At 37.5% G+C, this 25,990-nt stretch overlaps 1 protein-coding gene across 1 annotated transcript; it reads left to right on the top strand.

Moving 5' to 3' along the window:
- The first annotated feature begins 1,629 nt into the window (after positions 1–1,629).
- On the top strand, positions 1,630–25,654 carry LOC120415898 (myotubularin-related protein 9). Its single transcript, XM_039577540.2, has 5 exons — positions 1,630–2,067; positions 2,140–2,189; positions 6,824–7,758; positions 7,819–8,441; positions 24,495–25,654. The coding sequence occupies exons 1-5, from the start codon at positions 1,968–1,970 to the stop codon at positions 24,512–24,514; spliced, it is 1,728 nt and encodes a 575-aa protein (XP_039433474.1). The 5' UTR covers positions 1,630–1,967; the 3' UTR covers positions 24,515–25,654.
- Positions 25,655–25,990: the final 336 nt, after the last annotated feature.

The raw sequence follows: 25,990 nt of genomic DNA, 5'->3' as shown, positions 1-25,990 counted from the left end.
GGTCATCTTCAGGAGTTTCTCTTATGACGGGTACAGGTCCGGATGGACATCGTCCTTTACCACCGAAAGCGGACCCTTCTACTAGTTGATTGTCTTCTTGATGTCGATCACCGGCGTAAGGCAAGACCAGCTGTGTGGAGTAGACAGCGGACCCGGAAATTATACTCGATGTTTCCACTTTCGGACTTTTATCAAATGTTTGCTTCTTTTTCATGCTCCGTAAGATTTTGGAGTCAGATCTGGACCACAAAGCTGGTTTGTCGAGTGCAATATTGCACTGTGCCACGTACCAGAAGCCAAATTGGTCAACTTTTGGGTGGCTGACTGATGAATAACTATTTCCTCAGCAACTTGCCAAAGTGAGGTGATTCGTCCGGAAGAGCATCCGGTCGCTTCGAAAGTGGCACATTATCCGGATGTACGTCGAGAAGCGCCTAAGGATCAAGTTCAAAAATTAAAATGAAGCAATTATATGAAAAGTTTATGGAAATTGCAAAAAACACCTTAATACGTACAAAATTGTCAAATGGCTGCGCCGACCGAGGCGCCGACTCCCAGTGCTGTTAATCTTCTCCATCTAGCATCAATCCTCTAATTGACTTTTGACCTGATTTATTCCGTCGACCTGCTGAGCTCCCACGAAACGGAATTTGCCGCGATCCAGGCAAAACCAGGTGGCCATCGCAGGAACCTGCGATCAGGGGGAAGCTGGAGAACACATAAACACCACTCCGGTTAGCAACGATTACAGTTTTGTGGTGGCGGTGAAAGGAACAGGACTCCGGTACGGAACAAGCCTGGAGGAGCAACACATCGTGCTGAACAGGATTTACAACTCGGTAGCTGGCAGTGACGCGGCTATTGTTTATCAGCTCCGTTCAGCTTCTCTGTCCGCGATTGGTTTTGCAGGTTCCGGAACCAGGTGGCCAATTTTAAGTCCACTTGGGTGCCTTTTCTTTTCAAACTTCAACTCGACTGTTTTGTTTATTTTGGCTTGATTTTTTGACGTTTGTTCGTCATCCCAAGATAAAAGTTAAATGATAGGATACGCTAATTGATTAGCGAAATTGCTAATCAACTAACTGAAAATCGTAATCAACTAGCCGGTAATTATAGTTGATAAGGGCGTGTGTCTCACCCCTCGGGGAAAACATATTGAAGCCTGAAAACTTTTGCAAATTCTGAACTAAACGATGAATATTTAGCAAATCTTGCATTATTTAATGTAAAATGAGGCAAGAAATTTCGTTAAACTTCCAAATTAGGCTATCTTTTAGACTTTTCGTAACATTTCCATTCCAACTCTTATCCGCCATTTACACATGTTGTTCCAGAATTCTTCACAGCAAGGAAACAGCTGATGTGACAACACGTCAAACTCGAATTCTGACAATCGCCGAAGAAGAGAACAGTAGAAAGAAAAACAAACAGTGTGCGGTCAAAAATTATCGACCAATTTGTTCCTGGTGGCACGTCAGTTCGTCAGTGCTTCTAAGCCGAAATTTAAGTAAACTTACATCGAAAACTGGAACTACTCTAAACGAGCGTGTAACTGCCTCATCGACCAACTTACCCAAAAGGGGAAACGTCAATTGATGGGCTTCACGCAAAAAGGGCCATCCATCAGTCGGCGTGGAATTTCCGAGCAGTTCGGACGGTGTTTGTGTTTTGTGTTTCGTTGTTTTAAATGTTTCAATATGCTGCTGCTCAACAACAGTAAAAAGTGCTCACAAAAGTCCTAATTCAATTAGCTGGAAGCCCGTTTGCCAGCGACTGCTCAAGTTCTCGCTCCCCCATTTGGGCCTGGTGAAATGTGCAGAGTTGGCGCTTTTGTCGCAAGAATCGTGTTCTGCTGACTCAGAAGTTTAGAACCTCCTCCTCCGTCGTCGGGGAGAAAGTGTCACATTACAGTGCCGCGAGAAGCAACAGGAGGACACGACGCGGCCGCAAACTGCTGACTTTGCAAAATGGAGTTTGCCGAACTGATAAGAACTCCGAAGCTCGACGGAGTCCAACTGTACGAACAGTTAAAGCGGGAGTCTATCGATGGAACATTGTGCATTACTGGTAAGGGAGAGAAAGGTTTGAGGTTTGGCCAAAACAAACTTTTAAATCTGGAACCCCATTTTTTTATTACAGGTCACCATCTGATTCTGAGCACTCGCCGAGAAGGAGCACGGGAATTGTGGGTAAGTTTGCCGGAATGGAACAAGTGTTGGCCTGCGGCGGCACTTAGCATATGGTAGAGAATTTAAGAGTCCAGACAGTGCTTGTTCTGCGCATGGTGACGACCCGTTCCTCAATTGGATTTATTAAGAATCTCATTTTATGTAAAATATTTGCATTTTAAGTACAATTCTTGATCAGGTTTTATAATGTCCTATCAGTAATTGTAATTTTTGGAACTAATTTCCGGTTTGTACACCTCATTGCCCTGATAAAAGGATATCGTTGCCTAATAAATTACCCGTTCAGAGAATTGACAATTTCTTTGGCTCCAAATGTACAATCTCCTTAATCCCTTCCTTGCCCTGATACAAAGTGTAAACTAACAGGATATCGTTACCAAATAAATTACAATTACAATTACAATAACAATTACTTTAATTTGCTCGTTATTTTGTGTTTTAAGCATTTGAGAATTACTTCAAAAGAATATCCTACCTTATAACTCATTTACAAAACTATTCGAATGTTTGATAACTTATTGAATCTTGTTTTGAAAGATTTTAAATTCTTAAAAGGGACACTTAGTTAAATCGGTTAAAATGCCTAGACCAACGACCTCTTTCAAAATGGCAGAGATCCTGGCGGACGATTATATATTTGAAAAATATTTGCAACGGCCTAACTATTTAAAAAAAAAAACGTTTATGAAAGTCATTATTTTAAACTTCTCAAAGTGTTATGATTTTCTCAATGAACATGTATTTGAATCGGAAAACGAAATTTATATTCGGATTTTTTGGACAATTTACCAACAGGGGAAGGTTAAATAAGTTTGTAAATAATATGTGTTTTTGAAACACAACTAAAAAAAATCTCAAAATTTATAGGCAATTTCAGTTGAACAAATTTCATGTAAAATGTGAAAACTTGTGATTCGTGCTTCGCATTCAGTATAAAATGTAATATAAATCGATAATTTTATAAACAAAACAAGTTTTCACAAATAACCCCGGTTTATTATAATTATTCTTGCCCACCAAAATGAAGATATGACAGCACGTAGGGGCAGGGGGGGCAGAATGGACCAGGGGGGCAGAATGGACCACCCTTGGTTTTGGGCTTTAGAATGGATTTAGACCAATTGTAAGGCAAGGGTCTTATAAAGGACGTCAAAAAACATGACCATACCTAAAACGACGTTTGAATTCATTGTATTTTTCGAATTATGAGCAAAAATGTAAATATATTGACAAAACCACGCAAATGTTGTTTATTTCGAGGTTTTTAAATATGCTTTCTGAAAAATTGGATTGTTTGAAAAAGTTTGCTCAATGCTTATAACGTTACTAGATGTTACTACCATGGTATACAAACAACAACGGAAACTTGAAATCATTTAGAGGCTTGGTGGTGGAAGTGTTAAATTAAAATCCACTTGGGGGCAGAATGGACCACCCTTATCCTGCCTTATAAAAACAATCAAAAATTATAAAATTTCGATTAAATGGATTATTTCACTCCTGTTAGCTTCACAAGTCACTGTTAATGAAACAATAGTTGATTTTTCAGTTGTTTTGACGTTTATTTGTAAAAATAGTGACTATTTTAACATATTAACACTATTTTCAAAAATGTTTGTTTTGGTAAGTGACTATTTTTATAAAAGTGGTATAACTTCATGGAAACTATGTTAGAAAGGTACCTTAAGTCATTTCTTATCTCCCTTCAACGTTGTATTAGACGAAATGGCTTGTTTTCTAAGGTGGCCCATTCTGCCCCGCACTCTGGAAAAGTAGTCGAATTTTTTTTTTAAGTGGCTCAAAAATAGTTTTAAGTCTAATCATTGAAGGGAACATCCCAAAGCATAAGCCTCCTACACTGAATTCATAAGTTTTCATGTTTTTCTATGGTTTTTGGCGCATTTTACTAAGGCGGGCCATTCTGCCCCCCCTGCCCCTATCATTCTCATATGACAGATTCCTGCCAGATGTTATGAAATGCACAATTTCGTTGAATTATGTTTGGTAGATCTAAAATAGGCTAGTACAAAATAGGGTCAAATATCCTATAACCAAACAAAACTAAATAAGCTGTGTTAAGTCTGTTGATGTTTATGACTATCACGATCAGAAAACAACTCCTTCCAAAGATTTTTTTAAATTTAAGATATTTTAACTAATTGTTTACCTTTCAATGCAATTATACTTTAAAACTTGTCTGGAATTTGTTTTATTAGGTCTAATTAACAAATGTAAACACTGAGTGTATCCCGCTTACTTCGACGGGCATTGACATTAGGTGTGAGTAGGATACACTTAATGTTCACATTTGTGTACAGGACCTTATCAAAAAAAAAGTGCAGATGAAACACAATATTTTATCAAAAAATCAACATATATATGGTTAAAACCTTATGGAAACTGAAGATCGAATGGTTTACCAACGTTCTACTAAATTTTTAACCAAAAATATTAAAATTTTCATTGGATTTTCTACTAATTTACTTCATTCTCACTATAAAGTGGACGATTATATATATTATAATTTATAAGTCCTCTACCCTATTAGTTGCTGATATAAAGAATTGCAAAAACAAATGAAATTAAGGTCGTAGAAGGTGTTCTTCATTATTTGGGAAATGACTGTCAATGATGGTTCTGATTTCAGGGTTCAGAAATAGTAAATTGAAATGAAAAAATAATCACGATATGTAAAATGCTTCTACAAACAACACAAAGAAAACCATTTTTGATTGAAACATTCTGAATCAAGATTTGAATGTTTTTTTCTAAAACAAACATGGCCACCAAATGGCCGATCGGGAATGATGCCTTTCAGAGCCTTAACATCCTAACGCCCAGAGCTTTTCACCTGTTTTATAAATAGTCAATGGGTAAATTTCTGGATTAGGTTTAGTTTGGCGTACACATATTGAATTCATGCTAAATTTTGAAATTTGGAGTGGTGCACCAGAGCTCCACCAGGAAGATAAGGAACTTTTTTTTCTGTATCGGTAAAAACTCAATCTTTACAAAAAAAAAAACAAGATTTCATAGCAAGAAGGTTGCCACTATCTCACCCTGGGCTTTGTCATAATGAGTGTCATAGGTTTGATGCTTGTTTGGCAAAGAGTATGATTTGATTCGATGTGGAATTAGAATCGAAGTGTTCAGTATATTGCTGAAGCTTCCATTTTACACATAGACACCACTTCATGCTACGAGAACTCACTTTGACGCAGTCTCAGGGCTTAATCGATGGCCGGTAAGCTGTCATCGAGACAAGGAGGTTCTCCGATAGTGGAAATATCACATTTGTACAATGAACCGCTACATATGGAATTTTTCCCTATCTTAATGTGAGTGTCATGTTAGGAGGCGGGTTTCTAAGAATTATTTTTTTGTAAAATTTATGATTTTAACTATTAATATCAACTTTTTATACTTTGCCTTTAGTTTTTTAGGGACAAAATTAGTAATAGTGAATTTAGGAATTCTATCAGAATCGGTGATTTTCGTTCAAGTAGCATAAAAACCATTCTGATTTGTCAAAATTTCCATAGAGTCTCGATCAATCAATAGTGAAACGATATCGGACTAAATTCGTTGATCTGTTGAACTAACGGTTGTCGGATTATGATTGTATCGACCATTGTTGCGAAACGAGGATCAACTGGAATTCTGACGATCAAATGGTCGCGTCTTTTTCAATTCACGACTTGTAAAATATGAACTGTTAATCAATTTTTTTGTTTTCAAAAGAAGCCAGACAGGTTTTAAAAGAAACGTACTAGAATGTTTGGCTATTAATTAAAATTTAGGGGATTTGAGATAAGAGTAGCTTTCGGATTGGTTACTTTAAATCTTGTATTCAATTCAAGTTAGGTAGTTATCCGCAAATGAATATTTGGACTTATATGAATAATTGAACATGTTGGACTTATGAATAACACACAACTGTGCATTTATTCTAGAGTCAGATCCATACAGCGTCAGTGTTTATTTGGTCGAAGTGTACTAATTCATTGGCAGATCTGGTTCTAGTTGTAATGTACGACAAGACTACTGACGGACGTGACAGGACGAGGGCCCAGTTTAGAGGTTCCGACATCAACAATGTGGGGCTGGATCACCCTCCAAAAAAAATATGAAAAATTAAGCTTTTCGAAAATGCGAGCAATTTTAAGATTTTTTTTATGGTTTTTGGATCTCAAACTTCAATTCCCGTTTTACCCTACTTCCCTTTGTCCCGCAGACGAGTCATATTTGGCATGAGTTCATGTATAGACAAACAAACGCTGAAAGTTTCATCCAAATCGGAGCAATTTTACTTTCAATAAAAAATGTGGTGGTGAATTTTTTTGAGCGCTTTTTCTATATTCAAAAAAGGATTTGAAAAATAAGTCTATGTACCAAAATGTCGATACTTTCCATTTGTTTTTCATTTTGTGTTTGAGGAGAGAAAAATTTACCCGGCTTTTATGTATCCTTAAATTTTATTTTACATTGGGTAGTCACCATGCTTCAAACCTCAGGCCATTCTCTTTAGTATGTACAAATGTACAAAAGACTGCTTTGTTTAGTCTGCTGACCGTCGCCACGCAGAGTGCTTGCTCATCAATTCTCACAACTCGCGTCCATTTTGCTTCTTCCAGCTTCTGCACCAGAACGTGGACATAGTCGAGCGGAAGCCGTACATCAACAACAATGTGCTCGAGGGTGGCACCATCATCCTCAAGTGCAAGGATCTGCGCATCATCCAGCTGAGGATCAACTCCCCGCAGGAGTACTTCAACGTGTCCAACTCGATCGAGCAGCTGTCGAACCTGGAGGAGATCAAGAAGCTTTATCCGTTCTTTTACATTCCGATGTACAACGTGATCGAGGACGGCCACACGGAGTACTCGCTGGAGTCGGAGTTTGCCAAGCTGCTGGCGACGGACGAGTGGCGGTTGACGGGTGCGAACGCGGACTTTCGGCTGTGTCCCAGCTATGGACCGCGGTTGATTGTGCCGCGGGCGGTGAGCGACGATCAGTTGGCCCAGTCGGCGGCATTTCGCGATGGCGGCCGCTTTCCAGTGTTGGCGTATCGACACACGAACGGGGCGGTGCTGTTTCGGTGTGCGCAACCGCTGGCCGGGCCGGGTGTAAAGCGGTGTCGGGCGGATGAGGCGATTTTGAATGCGGTCGTTGAGGTTGGGGGTAAGAAGGGGTGTATCTTTGATACGTGGGGCAAGGGGAAGGGTTCGAACACGGAAATTGAACCGCACTACCCGCAGTGGAGGATATTGAGTCGACCGATTGGGGCGGGCTGGTCGTCGGTTGGGGCCTTGCTAGATAGCTTCAGTAAGCTGATGGACGCGTGCAACGACGTGGGCACGAGCTCGGATCGGTGGCTTGGCCGGTTGGAGGGATGCGGTTGGTTGAGTTACGTGCTGAACGCGATGAACGTGTCGTGCGTGGTGGCGCAGTGTCTGGCGCTGGAGGGCGTTCCGGTGGTGGTGCATGGGGGGAAAGGAATGGACACGCCGCTGATTGTGACGTCGGTGGCGCAGATCATCCTCAATCCGGACTGTCGGACGATCAAGGGGTGAGTAGAGAGTGAGGGAATACAAAAGTCAACGTAATCTGATCCAACTGTCCGTTTCAGGTTGCAAGCGCTGATCGAGCGCGAATGGCTGCAGGCCGGCTATCCGTTCTCGACGCGGCACAAACACTCGTGCTACACGCCGCCCAACCAGCGCCAAAAGTCCTCGAGTGCCACCTTTCTGCTCTTTCTGGACTGCGTGTACCAGCTGTTCCACCAGTTTCCGTGCAGCTTCGAGTTCGACTCGCGCTACCTGCTGATGCTGTTCGAGCACAGCTACAGCAGCCAGTACGGCACGTTCCTGGGGGATTGCGAGCGCGAGCGGAAGGAACTGAAGGTGCGCGAACGCACCACCAGCCTGTGGAGTCACATCAACCGGCCGCAGATCATCGACACGCTGCTCAACCCGATGTACGTGCCGAACGTGACCGTGCTGTGGCCATCGGTGGCACCGCTCAGCATCGTCCTGTGGGCCGACATGTACACGCGCTGGGTCGTGGACCAGAGCCAGGCGACCCAGAGCCGGGCCCGGATGCAGGCCATCATCACCGAGGAGAAGGAGCTGGAGAAGAAGGCCCGGCGGTTGAGGCGCGAGCTGGCCGAGCTGCAGCGCGAGTACCAGCGGTTACGGCTCGAGGAGGCGCTGCTCGACGATGGGGAGCTGACGGACGAAGACGTCGAGGATGGTAAGTAGAAACGGAGAACATTCCCGCAACACGAGAAGTTAGGTTTTGTTTTAGGTATTTTTTTGTTTCTTTTAACTCGAATCGAATCGTTTTTCAAATCTAGTCACTTCAAAAGTACATTTCTCTCTTTTACAACCTTTAGCGTGTAAGACAAGAAAATTGTGTTTTCTCTTTATAAGTTTGAATTGTTTCACAAGACAACCAATTTACTGTAGTTGAAGAATGGTTTGGGGAAGGAATTGTACAGTGTTTAAAATGTGCACAAACATTTTTATCAGTACATCAATACAAGCAAAATCCTATTGGACAACACTTGATCATCGTTACATTTCTACAGAGCAATTCTCTACGTTTTCGCCAATCGAAGTTTTATTGCATTGTTTAACTTGGATGAAAATTTGTCCAGATTTGTCCATCGATTCCTAATGTCAAAATAAGCCATTCGTTGATTCCTCCAAACAATCTTGAGTGCTGTCTATACCTAAGTACATCTCCAACGCTGGGGACAATCATCGAAGCAAAATTGCTCTCAGTTCTTCGGAAATTCACTTTCCTACCCGGTATTTTGCCTGTTTGCTGCCACGTCAAATAAAATTAAGAACGAAAAAAAATCAAAAATGTCAACAAAATTACAATTTATTTTAATTTAATAAATAAAGATAAAAATAAAAACTTATTATTTATTAAATTGAAAAAATTATAAATTTAAAAAATAAAATGTAGAATTTTTCTTATTAAATTCTATTAACAAAAATAACAAAAAGTTGGTCGTCATCGATCATGGCCGTTCATGGTCACCCGCGACAGACACGGACGACGAAACAAAGAGAAACGCAAAAAGTAACTTTTTCAAAACTTTTTTTCGTAAAATCGTAATAACTCGTGATGTTTATAAGCAAACCCCTTATGTCTATATATTAAATTTTTTGTAATTGTCTGCTCTACAACTTTGTAGAACATTGCTACACTCTAAAAAATAACCCGGCAAAGTTAGAAAAAACACGAAATTTTAAAATGAAAAAAATTGTTTTATATGAAAAAATGACCCTTCTGGGTCAATGTAGATTCAAAAAGTTCATTAAATTTCCCATAAAATGACATGTTCCAAAAAAATTTACAGTCGAGTAACGGAAAATAGGAGAATTTTTAAAACTTTTTTAGTGTTTTTTTCGATGAAAAATACGTTTTTTCGGAATTCTGAGTACGCCATCAAATCGGGCGTCTAATTTTACACAAAAGTCCCTTTGACACCAAATTTCTATCTCATCACCGTTTCAAGCTACAAATTATTCAAAAACACCTCTTTTTTCGTATGTTCAAAAATAGAAGGGGTCTTACCGCTCCTCCATCACAAGATATCAAAATACGGACCTCGGATTCGTGATCAAGGACAAAAGTTACCCCTTAGGACAAAGTTTCACGCAAATCGAAGCGGGGTCGGGGCAACTTGTAATATCTCAAACGTTCGACAGTGCGAGGCGTAAGAACCGCGGGGAAACCTGCAGGGACTTTCTTTGCATTAAGAGCTATCCAAGGTGTGGTAGACTGCGAGGAGCAGTAACCAGCTCGGAGCTCGAAATAAAGTAGACAAGTCGCCTTGATGTTCCAGCCGAAAAGACTGATTTTTGTTTATTTGAACTCGGGTATTTATACTAGTCAAATTTGTTGCATCACATGTAATTTGAGTGGTGACACTTACGTGCTACAGTATAGACTTCTGGAGTTGGCTTGTACTGGGTTGAACCCTTGCGCTGGCTCAGCAGGAGTCAGCGTCCCGGCCAATTGTCGATGAACCGAAATATGGTTCGAAAAAGGCTATACGCAAGCATCAGCAATTATGCTTGCGCCAAGTGGTTCTAACTGTGTGTGGGCTCTACAGCCAGGCAGGGTTTGTGTTTTGAAAGACAAAACCTGGTCTTGTTGTGCGAGGTCCGGGCATGGTAATAAAAATGGAAATTAAGTGTGAATGGGTATGTTGGGAATGCAGTGGTGTTCAGACTATTACACCTTCCCCCTTTAAAAGAATAGTTTTATGAAGTAAAATTATTCTTTGCCATTCTCCAGTAGCCATTTACAATTTAATTGATATATTTATGAATTTTTGTTGTTGTGTGTTTGTTTTGTTACATTGTGATTTGTTACATTGTGTATGTGTATGTGTAAGTGTATGTTGTTTTGTATCCGAATTTTTCACTTCCGCAGTCTATTGCTGGGAAAAATTTACCTGCATTGTTGATGCTAGGCTCGGTGGTTTATTTGATTATTCTATTTTTGTGCACTATTGTTTTCTTTTTTGTTATAGGTTCTTCTAATTCGCAATTCGGATCTCTGATTTGTGTGATTCTAAATGGACCTTGGTAAAATGAATCTAGTTTTCTCCTATTTTCCTTTTTTAGATAAACCAGATCGCCTATTTGTATGTGGATAGGATTAATTATTTTGTTACAAATTTGAGTTTTTTCTTGTTTTTGCTGTTCGAATATTGACTTTGTTAAATTTTGGCTCTTTTGTAATCTAAATTTCAACTCATTGTGGTATGCTTCTAAATTGTAGACTGGATCTAGATTTCTTTGATTATTGCTATGTGGTAAGTTTGCTTTAACACCGAACACTAATTCATAAGGTGTGTACCCATGAATAGTATGTGGAGTTGTGTTGTAATTAAATTGATAATATTTCAACCAATCATCCCAATCCGATTGATGCTCGTTAACGAAACATCGTAGGTATTCGTTTAAACACCTATGATTTCTTTCAAGAGCACCAATGGTTTGTGGGTGATAGGCAGTTGCAAAAGTTTGTTTTATTTTCAATTGTTTGCAGATCTGACTAAGAACTTCGTTATTATATTCGGTACCTTGGTCGGTTTTGATTTCCAAAAATTTTCCATAAATTAAGATGAAGTTATCTACTATGGCTCTTGCTATAGTATTAGCTTCTTTGTTTTGTATTGGTGCAAGAACTATATATTTAGTTAGTTCGCACTGAATTGTTATTGCATATCTGTTGCCGTTGTTGGTTTTTGGTAGGGGTCCTACTGTATCTATTGTAATGATTTCAAAAGGTTTACTCGGAGTTGTTGTTATTATTTGTGGTTCTTTAGTATGTTGTACAATTTTATTTCTTTTACACAGTTCGCAGGCCTGAACGAAAAGTGTAATAGAACGTTTCATTGCTTTCCACCGGTACAGGTCTCGGATCTGTAGGTACATTTTAGTTTGTCCTACGTGTCCTCCTGTCGGTGTATTGTGGAAATTTCGTAAGATTTCTTGAATTTCATTTTTGTTATCTACATACATTGGTGGTTTGTATATTAAAATTTGTAGACTTTGCAAAGTTTTATTAGCTACAATTTTAAATGTAGAAATTGTTACTTTTTTGAAAATTTCATCTTCCGTTGAAAGAGATATTCGATCGATTCTCATTTTCTTTAATTCTTTTTCAAGCCTTGAAAGAGTCATCTCTAAAGTTGGACTTTCATTTTCTGGCTGAAATGGGATTTTCGTCATTATTTTTTTGTTTTTATAGATCTGTAAAGTGTTATTGACAACACGTAAAGCGCATAATTTTCTCGTTTCATTAATGTTTTCAACTGTATAAGCCGCTTGATAGGTGATACTAGTATCAACCTGCGTGCTTTGCATGCTTTTCGTTTTCTGCATTGATCTCGTGTTTACTAGCATTTGCATATTTTGTAGTTGTTCACTTGTTATAACTATTCGTGAGAGCGCGTCCGCACCCACGTTTTCCTTACCAGCTATATATATTACATCGAAATTGAATTCTCCTAAATCCAAACGCATTTGTGTCAATTTGGATGTTGGGTCTTTCATTCCGTATAAATGTACAAGTGGTCTGTGATCAGTTCTGATTACAAACCTATTTCCGTAAAGATATGGTTTGAAGTAGTTAATTGCCCAGTGGATTGCTGTTAGTTCTTTGAGAATAACAGACTTATTTTTCTCACCAGGTGTAAAAGTTCTGCTAGCGTAGGCTATCGGTCGATCGCCTTCACTAGTGATTTGGGATAAAATTGCTCCACAACCGACGTTAGAAGCATCCGTTGTGAGAATAAAAGTTTTGGCAAAATCAGGGTATTGTAAAATTTTTGGTGACAGCAGTTTGTGTTTCAGTGTGTCGAAGGCGAGTTGACACCGAACAGACCAGTCAAATTTGCAATTCTTTTTACATAACTGGTTTAAAGGGTGAGCAATTGTTGAAAAATTTTCAACGAATTTTCTATAGTAGTTACAAAATGCGACGAATCTTCGAACTTCGTCAGCATTCTGCGGCACTGGATATTTAACCAGTGATTCATATTTAGAATCATCTGGGAGTATTCCTTTATCTGTGACTTTGTGCCCCAGATAAGTTACTTCAGATTTAAAAAATTTACATTTTGAAGGATTAAGCTTCAAATTGTAATGTCGCAATCTTTCAAAAACAGTAGTTAAATTTTTAATGTGATGTCTCATTGAGCATCCTATGACACTAATATCGTCAATATAAATAAAAGCTACTTCAGGAGTGAGACCTGCCATTGCAATGGTCATCATCCTTTGAAAACTATTTGGGCTAATGTTCAAACCAAACGGTAATCTTAAAAATTGGAAGTGCCCAGTATCCGTGGAGAATGCAGTAAATTTTCTACATGCCTCCTCTAAAGGAATCTGGTGAAATCCAGATGTCAAGTCTAGGGTGCTAAAATATTTAGCTCTTCCTAGCTGGTCTAAAATCGTATCTATTCTCGGCAATGGAAATTTATCTGCCAATATTTTTTTATTTAACTGACGGAAATCAACGACCAGTCTCCATTTTTTAGAACCATCACTTGATTTTTTGGGCACCAATAAAATTGGTGAATTATAATTCGATACAGATGGTTCAATAATTTTGTCATTTATCATTTTTTTGACCTGTTCTTCAATTACAGGTTTTTGTGAATGTATAGTTTTATAATTAGGGATATATACTGGACTAGGGTCAGTGAGGTTAATTTTTTGTTCATAGAAATTATTTGTGGTTAGTTTTTCGTCGGGTAAGCAGAAAATATCCGAAAATTTTGTGATTAATTGTTTTAAAGGGTCGTGTGTGTAGTTTGGAATTTCATCAAAATTTATTTTTTCAATTATGTCTTCAACTCTGTTTTGGTTGTTTAGGATCACTAATTCAAAATTCCTTAATGGTTCAATTTTCGGTTTAAATTTCTTCAGTAAAATTGGTGAATTCGTTGTATTTATTAATTTCACACAACTTGTATTATTGTGTTTCCGCAGAATAATCCTCGTTGGATTTCCTCAGAAAACACAACAGAATCCTCATCGACACTAAGTTGTGGAATTCTTCTAATTATTTCGCACCTGGGCGGTACTACTATTGAGTTATTTAAATTATCCTCAATTGGTACCTCAACGGTGTTCTCTTGAAAATTAAATGTCAATAACCAATTTTCATAGTTAATTGAACATTTGTATTTAATAAAGAAATCGCGTCCTAGGAGTCCATCTGTTATTATGGGAAAATCGCTAGGGACGACTTGGAACATATGACTGACGATCAATCCATTATCAAATTTCAATTGAGTTTCAGTTTCGGCCAATGTACGTATTGATCCATTTGTAACTCCTGTTAAATTGTACTGCTTTGCGGTATTTACTTTTTGCTCGGGTTTCAATTTACCAGCTTTAAATATTGAAATATCAGCACCTGTGTCAATTATAAAACTGCATTTTGAGTTGGCCATGCCTGCAGTGATAAAAACAAAATTCGCTGAGGCATTGTTTACGGAAAAAATGGACTTTGCGTCTAGTCTAAAAAATGTTGGTTTTCTCTGTTTGACCCGGTTTGGTTGTTATTAACGTTCTGAGTTTGAACGTTTTGTTGATTGTTGGGATCAGTATTTAGTTGAAAAATTTGGTGAGGGTTTCTGTTAGTCCCATGACCATTACCTCTATTTGACTGATTATTGTTATTTCTATTATTATAATTATTGTTATTGTTATAATTATTGTTATTATTTCGATTGTTGTTTCTGTTATTGTTACGATTGCGATTATTATTGTTATGGTTACGATTATTATTGTCATAATTATTATTATAATTGTTGTTATAATTGCCATGATAACGGTTGTTACCATTACGATTACGGTAATTATTACCGTTTGTGTTATTATTGTTACCATTATTGTTGCGGTAATTTTTATTTGATTTAGATTGTTGGAATAATAGTATTTCGGCAGGAGTTTCAATTGATTCTTCCAATGCAATGTTAATTGCATCGGAAAGCTTCAATATTTTTCCAGCTCCGGCACTGGCTTTTATTATGGTTTTCGCTTCTTTATTTTTTAAACCATTCGCCAGTGCCTTTATGCCAGCTTTACTGGCATATTTATTTGAAGTATCACCGGGCATATCGTCATCACGATACGCTTGCTCGAGAGCCAACGTATGTTTCTCGATTTCCCGAGTGAAGGTTTTTATATCGCCAGTTTGTTTAGTGGCGTTTAATGTTACTAGGGCAGCTTCTGGGCTGGTTTTTATTTTGCACCCACCCAGTGCTGCCATAATTGTATCTATAGTTGTTGCATTGTCAATTTCTGGCACGAACTGACGCGCTCTACCAGAAAATCTGGACACAATAGATTGCAGGGTAGCTGCTTTATTTGCCTCCGTTACCAGAGGTTTAATGGTCTTGAGTGCATCTAATGTGCACTCAAGTTTGCTCGACTCCCCGTCGTAAGGAGCGACAAGGGAGGAGACCAATTTTATCATATCCAATGCAGAAGTCATTTCTTTGCTTCTTATTGCAATGATTGACCGATAAAAAATAATTATGATTTTTGCGACTGTCTTAAAGGACAATCGCTTTGTTTGTTTTTGATTTAATCGAAGTGTAATAAAGTCTTCGATTTTTTGAAAAGTGTTTCTAGAAACTTTTATATAAAAATTAAGTTTACTTGATTCGATCTTCTCTTCGTTAATAAGAAGATATTTTTCTATGTTCGAGTAACTTTTTTTGTGCTACTTCCCTTTTGAGTAGTAGTGTGTGTGCTAGAAAATTCCTATAAGGATTTTTTTCAAGGGTTTCTAAGATCTTATGCAAGGTTTTTATGTTTAAATCTAGTTCTTCCATGGCATTCGTCGGCCATTTTTCATTTAAAAAAAAATATTACTTACTATTTGCTTCAAAAATTTTCATCAATTGTTACTTCTTGTTATTTTTTTTTGTCTCGATACTGATGTTGCTGCGGGTCTGCGGTCCGGGTTGTGGTGGAACCGTCCGTTCCCACAACCGACGCTCCCCTTCTAGATGTCCGTGTAGAAACACCGCGTAAGGATATGCGTCCGCTAAAAGCGCGCTCCCCTTTACGGTTGTTTGTTGTTGGTGACCTCATTCTTGGATGGCCTGATGGTGGGTCATCAGTCCTCTCGTTGTTGACATGAGTACATGCCCGGTAATGGTTGGGAGAATTCTGCTACTTTTCAGGAAATCCACAATTTTTTTTTTTTTATAGGCGTTGGCTTCACCATCACTATTTTTTGTACTTCACTATTTATTATTATTTCACCGTTGGCAGCATTTTTTGCTAGTTTTTCCGCTATTAAACAACTTTTTAGTTGGTTGTTGTCCAACTGTATTGGTTTCTTTGATTTTAGCGTTGATTGAAGTTTCCGTAAATCGTTTGTTAGATTGTTTTTCGTCATTTTCTGCGCGCACTTTCTATAACACTTTTCATTGTTTTTGCAGTTTTTTTTTTTTTTTTTTTGATCGAAACTTATTGTTCTTTCTTAATCACCACTTCACTTTTGCGTTACGATGCTTGAGAGCGATACTACTCTTCGTAGTCTGTCCTCTGTTCTCATCCGTTCGAACTTAATTATGGCACGATATAGCACATATGCGAGCGTAATAAAAATTACTGCTACAGCTGCATATGCTAACACCGTTGTCGCGCTCGCACTTTTTTCCAAGTGTGCTGTTTGCAGCACATTCGCGTTTATGATGCGTATTGTCTCCTCATGCAATAAGGGCGGCTTTGGTGTACTTTGTTCAGTACCCATCGTTAACTTAAAATGTTATTTTTTTCACTGAACTTTTTGCATTTTGCGCTTTCGGTGTCTCGGTTGGTTGTTGGTCTTCAATTGGCTGTTAACCGAAAGGTTGGTGGTCTTCAATTTTTGTACCACAGTTCGTCTCACTAGTTCGAGTTTCCACAACAGGTCATAATCTGCCACTTTCACGTTCGATACATATTCCTTTTTCATTTTAACTGTGTACTAACTACGCGGACAACATCGCAGCTCATTACGCGGCGTGAAAACTTCCAAACGCGCATCGGGTCGGCGTGGCGCGAAAATTCTGACGCGAAGTCCTGTCACGGTCGCCATGTAATAACTCAAACGTTCGACAGTGCGAGGCGTAAGAACCGCGGGGAAACCTGCAGGGACTTTCTTTGCATTAAGAGCTATCCAAGGTGTGGTAGACTGCGAGGAGCAGTAACCAGCTCGGAGCTCGAAATAAAGTAGACAAGTCGCCTTGATGTTCCAGCCGAAAAGACTGATTTTTGTTTATTTGAACTCGGGTATTTATACTAGTCAAATTTGTTGCATCACATGTAATTTGAGTGGTGACACTTACGTGCTACAGTATAGACTTCTGGAGTTGGCTTGTACTGGGTTGAACCCTTGCGCTGGCTCAGCAGGAGTCAGCGTCCCGGCCAATTGTCGATGAACCGAAATATGGTTCGAAAAAGGCTATACGCAAGCATCAGCAATTATGCTTGCGCCAAGTGGTTCTAACTGTGTGTGGGCTCTACAGCCAGGCAGGGTTTGTGTTTTGAAAGACAAAACCTGGTCTTGTTGTGCGAGGTCCGGGCATGGTAATAAAAATGGAAATTAAGTGTGAATGGGTATGTTGGGAATGCAGTGGTGTTCAGACTATTACAAACTTTTCCCGATTTCGTGTGAGTTGGTAGAGAATTACCCAAAAAAAATTTGAAAATTTCCTATGAACCAAACTTACACTTTTTGGGTGTTTTTGAATAGCCCTGACTCAAAGCTGTTTCAAAACACCCAAAAAGCAAAAATTGAACATTTTGTTTATGGACCTTTTCAAAAATAAAACTCTATAAATGTAAACATTGAGTGTTTCCCGCTCATTCCGACGGACATTGGCATAAGGTGTGAGAGGGGCACACTCAATGTTTACATTTGTCAATGGTAAAAAAAATCTAAAAATAAATAAATTTAAAAAAAATAAAAGTAAGAAAATTTTAAAAATAAAGAAAAGGAAAACCCAAAATTTAAACACAATTAAAATTTAAAAAATTTCTACTAATTAAAACAGATCAAAAATCTATCAATTTTGAAAAACATAATTTAACACCAAAAATCAAGAACAAAATATAAATCGAAAAGAATTATAATATCTGAAAAACAGCAAAATATTTCAAATATTAACATCATAGTTTTTATTTCGTTTTTAAATGTGTCTGTGGAAAAATTTGCCTCAATTTTTAAATTTTAGAATTTTAGAATTTGAAATTTTTGATGTTTTGAGTTTTTGAATGTTTGATATTTTGAATTCATAAATTTTGGAATTTATCAATTTTAGAAATTTTAAATTTTTGGATTTTAAAATTTTTGAAGTTAACAATTTTTAAAATAATAAGTTTTTGAATTTTTGATTTTGTAAATTCTAAATTTTTTGAATTTTTGAATTGTTGAATGTTGGAATTAACAATTTTTGAATTTTTAAATTTTTGAAGTTTTGAGTTTTTAAATTTTGGATATTTGGATTCTTAAATTTCTGAATTTCTGAATTTTAAAACGTTTGAATTGTTAATTTTTGGAATTTAGAATTTTAAAATTTTTGTATTTTTAAATTTATTAAGTTTTGAGTTTTTAAAGTTTTGCTTTTTTGAATTCTTAATTTTTTTTAATTTCTGAATGTTTAATTCAATTAGTGTTTTTATTAGAATTTAGCAGTTCTGTTCCAGGATGTTACATTTGCAATTCAGAGATTTGGAGAACCTTTCAACTGAGATCAATTCATAAGTCTTTGCAGGGAGGGTACATATTTCTAAGTTTAGATTTTGCTAGCTGAGTGCTCTTTTAGGGAAAATTAATTTTGAGAAAAAAAACCCTAGATCTATGAATTTCTGAATTTTAGAATTGTTGAATTCTTGAATTTTTAAAATTTTAGAATTTTTAAATTTTAAATGTTAAATTTTAGGGTTTTTATATTTTTAATTTTTTTAAATTAAGAATTTTTGATTTTTTGATGTCTTCAAATCTGAGATTTTGTGAATTTTGGATTTTTTCAATATTTTGAATTTTTGTTCATGTTTGTTCTCTCTCACCAACAAGAGCAGACATCCCAAAAATCATCGAAATATGCATTCAAACTCGAAGCCAAACTCTGTGGGAAATTTGGAAAATATTATTTTTTGGAAATTTTCAACAGGATTGAAAAAAAAAAACCCGCGGTGTGCTTGTTTCGGTGGCTAATTTGCTACGCTAGCGGTGGGAATTACGGAGTTTTTTTTTTAATGTGGCAAATATGATCTCGGTATTCATAAGACGGGTGCAAATTTGATTTGTACCCCAGCGCTGGAGATGCCCTAAGTGCTTTGAAAACGATAGAAAACCCGTAACTTGAAAAGGGATTTGCTGATCGAATTGGTATGTTCCTCAAAGTTGTAGTTTGTTAGTTTATGATTAGGACTTTTCAGAAAAAAAGGAATGCTTCAAATTGTTAATTATACTGGAAATGCACCTTATGGCGATTATTGTTGGGACATTTTCTTGCAAACTGACTGTTGTAATCCGCTACAAGCCCGGTTTGGTGTTCAAACAAAATCTATTGAGATTATTAGCTGGCAGGTTAAAAAAAAACGGTAATTGTCGTATTAGCAACTTATTTGAAAGTTTTTTTTGTTATTTTTTTCAATTTCTTCTAACTTTTAATTTTCCCCTGAAAACCACTGTAATATCTATTAAATATGTTGCAATAGACAAATAACTGCATGATGCATTCTATTCTTTTTTTTAGCTGTTTCCAAGCGCGAATGCATGTGCGTTGAGATTTTATAAAACAAGATGTAAACGCTTTCATGCTTTCGTAAGGGGTTTCTTGGGAAATTGACTTTTATCAATTTGGATTTTCAAATTAGAATTTCCTGAAGCGTCCAACACCCCAAAGCAAAATATGTCGTCCATATAGACGAGACAAATTTTCCCAACTAGTCCTGCGAGGGTAACATTCATATGCCTTTGCAAAGTAGCAAGCGCATTTTTGAACCATATTCAAGTTAGCCGCCGGGCTTTCGAAGGTTACTTTTAAAAAAATTAAGTTGATGGTTTGATGGCTCTACATAGACTGATACATAGACTGACTGGGAATAATTAATTTCCCTCTCTTTATTGAATCTGAAAGACACTACGTAAACTATGTTGTTGCGCCACTTTCCCTGAATCCTCGCCAGACGTCGTCACTCCAGACGTCGTCGTCGTCCTCTGGTTTCAGTGTAGTATGACGTGCCGCTGCACACGGCGCATGCTGACGTTGTGATTATTCGATGTTCGCGGTTTCTAGCTCAAACCGCGTGAACGGTTTGGTAACTTTCATAGTGCCCATCTTCAGTTGAAAAAGCCGTTTTGCAGATGTCTTTAAGATCAATTTTTATTTGATGAAATCCTGCTGTCAAATGTAAGGTTGTGAAGTAACGGCATCTGCCAAGTTTATCCAAAATATTGTTAATATGTGGAGTAGGAAACTTGTCCTCAATAGTATTGGTGTTTAATTTCCTGTAGTTTAATACTAGTCGCCACTTTTATTGGCCGGTGGCGTCCATTTCTTTTTTTCTTTTTGGACTATCCAAATTGGAAAAGTCCATGGTGATGCTGAATCTCAAATTATCCATAGTCGTGGTCGTGGTCATGAAAATAAAATACTTAAAATTCAAACATTTTATCACTGATACCGGGTAAGGGATTAAATTCTACAAATATATCAATTTTATGATTGCCTGATATATTCGATATATAAATTAAGAATCTAAACGCATGTGTGCGTTTTAATAAAAAAAAACTTAAACTTAACTTCGGACGTTCGGATTATGAACCACTCACTGGTTTAGTCAGAACTAGAATGATCGATCTATATTCTAAATTAATGGTACAAGCTGTCTCCGTTCCTGTTGTTTACCTTACTGTCACGTTCTTCTCGGGAATACTGACATTTGGGAAAGATGGGGCACAGCATCGGTGTGATGCTGTGCCAGCTGATTCGTTGTTGTCGTTGGTGGCAAGATTATTCGCGGTAGCCCCGTCGTAGGGAAGGTCGTGGGAACTTCGGTGGCAGGCTCGCTTTTAACTTATATATTGCAAGCTTTTACGAAAGAAAAGACGATCAATTTCTAAATTTCTCAGTCTTTTATTAAAAAAAAAATATTTAAAAAACAAATTTAACATTCGTAGGAATGGAATGATTCAACTTTTTTTCGACATGTATTGCAATACAATGCTTTGTTGCAGTCAGGATTGTTTTTCCAAGTTATTTATTTTTAGCATTGGAGTTGTGCAAAATACGCGGCAACCCGTTCTCCAGAAAAACACTTTATCCCGCTCCCGCAGGGACTGCGATATTTTACTGACAATGAACTTACACGAACAACTTTCCACATGCGATTGAATTTATTTTCTCTTTACAAGTTGTCGCTAACTAAACTGCTTGTCTAATTGCCGCAGACGACGCTGATCACCGCAAGTGAAGATGATGATCAAAGCTCAACTTTCATCGATAAGACTTTTACCAGCAAAGATGGGAAAAAAACAATGTAATTAATTAATCTTTTAAATAGATCAGAATCGATACTCGATTTTGTGAGTCCGCGGAATAGTAACCGGTCTGTCTTGATTGAAGCACGATGCATCACTGTAATATCTATTAAATATGTTGCAAGAGATAAATTAGAATAAATCAGTTAATTCTGCTTTATATTTTTTTCTGGGCTTTAAAAGCAAATATATTTGAACAATCGAAAAAAAAAATTAACAAAATCCGCTTCCTTCTTTGGTATATTATCTAAGTTCAATTCTTCCAATAATTTATTAAGGCGTTCCTCTTTTGTTTTGACTTCTGAAAAAATATTTATAGTGACATAATTTTTCGCTGGTTGAAATTGTATTATTTAATGTGTTTGTTCTTTACATTAATAAGCAGAACGACAATTTTCCCATCTCACCTCAGTGGATGCCGTCTTTACATACGTGACCATTTAAGTTCTTGCATTTTGAAGCTTTCGATGAGAATTCTTGCTTCTTGTTAATCATACTGGAAATGCTTTTCATGACGATAATTGTTTGGGAATTTTGGCTTTCGTCAGCCGGGACTTTTGCTAATCCCCTTCCCCGTAAAACCACTGTAATATCTATTAAATATGTTGCAAGAGATAAATTATTGAGTACTGTATACGCTGACACCCGCCATTTAAAAAAGTTAATTAATTGCACGTTAATCTTCAAAATGTCACACAAATTAATTTAATATCGCAATCTCACTTATCACACAGCAGTTGCCCCGACCCCTCTTTGATTTGCGTGAAACTTTGTCCTACGAGGTAACTTTTGTCCCTGATCACGAATCCGAGGTCCATTCTTTGATATCTCGTGACGGAGAAGCGGTACGACCCCTTTCATTTTAGAACATGCTAAAAAAGAGGTGTTTTTTTAAATAATTTGCAGCCTGAAACGGTGATGAGAAAGAAATTTGGTGTCAAAGGGACTTTTATGTAAAATTAGACGCCCGATTTGATGGCGTACTCAAAATTTCGGAAAAAAAATATTTTTCATCGTAAAACACACTAAAAAAAATTAAAAAAAACTGTGTCATTTTCCGTTACTCAACTGTGAAAATCAGAGGCGTCGCGTCCACCTGTTCAACCTGTTCATAGGACAGGTGATCATTTCTGAAGAAAGAATTAAAATGTGTTCATCAAAATAATTGAACGAACATGCCAACTCTTCTTGGAATCATGAAACAGCCAAGCGCATTCGTATCATAGAGCGTCAATGAAAATCTAACGCGCACGCCGCCAACCTGTTCGGATTTCTCCATGCACGAGTTCCCATACAACGCATCCAAAAATACACAGAAAGCCCCCCCTATTTGTACACGCTGGACGGTATGAATGTGGTAGTTCAGGGTGTGCATGAAAGCTTTTGGACAGTCGACATAAAAGCGCGCGAGCCGAGACACGAGCAGGGAGAGAGCAAAGTTCAAAGAGAGAGAGAAAGCTCCATATTTTGCTCTCTCCCTGCTCGCGTCTCGGCTCGCGCGCTTTTATGTCGACTGTCCAAAAGCTTTCATGCACACCCTGAACTACCACATTCATACCGTCCAGCGTGTACAAATTAGCAGGCTTTCAGTGTATTTTTTGGATGCGTTGTATGGGAACTCGTGCATGGAGAAATCCGAACAGGTTGGCGGTGGCTTGGGAGAATTTTCAGTGCGCGTTAGATTTTCATTGACGCTCTATGATACGAATGCGCATGGCTGTTTCATGATTCCAAGAAGAGTTGGCGTGTTCGTTCAATTATTTTGATGAACATATTTCTTCAAAAAGAAATCAAAATGACCACCTGTCCTATGAACAGGTGGACGCGACGCCTCTGCTAATCCCCTTCCCCGTAAAACTAGAGAGCCTGGATCTTATTAGAGAACGGACATCTCAAACCAAAAGTACCAATCGAAGCACGAGAACTGTCAAACGGAGGTACCAATCGAGCAAAATCCTTTGTCTTATGCTCGATTGGTACCTCCGTTTGACAGTTCTCGTGCTTCGATTGGTACTTTTGGTTTGAGATGTCCGTTCTCTAATAAGATCCAGGCTCTCTACGTAAAACCACTGTAATATCTATTAAATATGTTGCAAGAGATAAATTATTGAGTACTGTATACGCTGACACCCGCTGTAAAGTCTTTTTAATGGTTAATCACATTATACAATCACGGATGTCTTCTTTGATTGAGGAATCAACTACTTCAGTCCAGCTCCGGTTTAAGACTAAATTTTATTTGTTACTAAAGTAGACGCAGGCCCTCACAGCCGTGGGCCTACGTGACCTAAAATACTTGGTCGGCAGAATGGATATGATCCGATCGTCGGTCATTGGATCGGAGCATTCAGCTGACGCGTTCTTGCAACATTGTAGCAACTGTCGTTCTTACTAGGGTGGTATCCACCACAAGCCCTTCCTAATTGTTTAAAAAAATATAACTTAAGCTTATTTTTTTTTTGGTTAATATTTTGTTTTATTTTTGATTTTTCCTTTTTCTTCTTCTCTTTTTTTCCATGTTTGGTTTTCTTCCTCTTCTCTCTCCCTTCTTTTTTTATTTTTTTTAAAGGTATTTCCTCCTCTATCTTTATCGACAGTATCTATTTTATTTTTAATTTGCACTTTCAAATTGTAAATTCCATTAGGCTAATCTAGGCACTATCTGTGACAGTTTAATTGTTTTTTTTTTTTTTTAATGAAATTGTGTGATCTATCATTATACGTAAAAAGAGAAGGAAGTGATTGGATCTTGATCTTGAGTTTGTATTAGAACTGAATTGGTTTCATTTATTGTTTACAATGTCTCCTGGCAGGATCGCCATGTAAAGTCTTTTCAATGTCTCCTCCCATTCACAATCAGGGATGTCATCTTAGATTCATCGTTCAACTAGTTCTCGCGAGCTCCGGTTTAAGACTCACAGCCGAGGGCCTACCTAAAAATACTTGGTCAGCAGAATGGATATGATCCGATCGTCGGTCATTGGATCGCAGCATTCTGCTGACGCGTTATCATAAACAGTACGAACAGTTGCAACATTGTAGCAACTGTCGTTCTTACTAGGGCGGTATTCACCACAATGTTGTGAGAGAAAAATTACAGCTTTTTCGAGTGAGAAAGCCGTTTTAAATTTGTTATCGGAACTTTCAACCGTTTCCATAAAAAACCATTACTCAAAATCTGTAATACAAATTTGCTTGCATTTTTTTTTTCAGACGCCCTGGACCCCGACTGACTGAACACAAAAAATACGCGACGACCCCGGACTGACGAAACGACCGCTTGACTTTGACGTTGTGGTGACTCCTTTCCGAAAGGCACCACCAATCCACTGTAATTTCTATTAAATTTCTTGCCATACGCAATTGCGTGTTGGTGAGCAATGTCTTATGTCTGTCTTGAAAAATGTCTTGTGAATAAATTGTCTATCTACCTTTGTTATCACCTTGTACAATTTTGAAATGCTTACAATTTCTCTCTTATCTGTTCTTCAACTACACAACAAAAAAAAAACAAATAAATTGTTCAATGTTATAAAACACTACAAAGACTTAATATTTTACAAACAATATCACCGAATAAATAGTTTTGTAAGTTTACACAGCCAACACACACACATAACACACAAACCGACACGAAAGCAAACAACACTAAACAAATAGAAAACTAACATTCAGCTGAGCTTAGAAATCCGGGCGAAACAATGCTTAAAGGTGCCTAAGATTAGAAAGCCTTTCAACATTGATTCGCTGGACACTTAAAATAGAACCATACTAAAAACCCTCCCAAAAACCAAGTGACAGTGCTCTGAACCCTCTGTACTATTTTTAATCGTCGATTTTAACCTAACAACCACAAACCGAACATTGAGGGTGGCTCAATTAACGACAAAAAACTAAAATTAGCCTAAACTCCTCGGGAGAGCGTCCGAGATGTTTATATTTTATTTTACTCTGCGCATAAATTATTGATTCAATAAATAAGAACTAAACTAAAAAAACAGTGTCAATTCGGAAGCATATTGAAACTGAATCACGCCTAAGAAGAATAAAAAAGGAGGAAAATGAATCTTTTATTACCCCTCCCAAAACACTGCGAAACGCGGGAAAATATTTTTATAGAAAACTAAAATAGGGTGCCGTAAGAAAAAAAAACGAGGTGTCTAACAATAAAAGACGACTGCAGAGGAGAATAAAACAATTCCGTATGTTATGCTACTCTCTCACCAGCCTATAGGCACTAAGCAACAGAACTAAGAGGCATCGAAGCCGACTATAAAAAAAAACATGTAATTATTATTATTAAACGTGTACATTACCTGCTGTTATTTACTGGAAAATAAGCATGAGATAAAGAAGAAATACTTTCAACAAAATGGTTAACGGATTTTTTTTATTACAACGGTAGTATCACAAGCCACATAATTGTCCCATGTAAATGTAAATGTATTTCAAAAGCAATAGCGCTGCGCACAGAACAAAACGATGCCAACATTTCAAAAAGTATCATGTACAAACTATGCGCTTTGAGAAAAACGCATTTGAATGTTGAGCATCCATTTTCAATTCCCATTTTAATATAAAAGCAAAATAAGAAGTTCTAATGATAACCCAAGTAACCATTCAGCACTAAGAGAAATCATAAATGTGCTGTTTATCAGCTTTCTACAGCTAATCAGTCATAAAACAGCTATGATGAAAACAAATCAGCT

Source organism: Culex pipiens, chromosome 3, assembly GCF_016801865.2.
Source record: "Culex pipiens pallens isolate TS chromosome 3, TS_CPP_V2, whole genome shotgun sequence".
Classification (NCBI taxonomy): domain Eukaryota; kingdom Metazoa; phylum Arthropoda; class Insecta; order Diptera; family Culicidae; genus Culex; species Culex pipiens.
The sequence above is the reverse complement of the archived record's forward strand: the minus strand, read 5'-3'. Positions and strand labels throughout refer to the sequence as shown.

Coding starts and splice junctions, on each gene's coding strand:
- LOC120415898 (XM_039577540.2), top strand. CDS start 1,968: ATGGAGTTTGCCGAACTGATAAGAACTCCGAAGCTCGACGGAGTCCAA. Junction 2,190..6,823: donor AAGGAGCACGGGAATTGTGG/GTAAGTTTGCCG, acceptor TGCTTCTTCCAG/CTTCTGCACCAGAACGTGGA. Junction 7,759..7,818: donor GACTGTCGGACGATCAAGGG/GTGAGTAGAGAG, acceptor TGTCCGTTTCAG/GTTGCAAGCGCTGATCGAGC.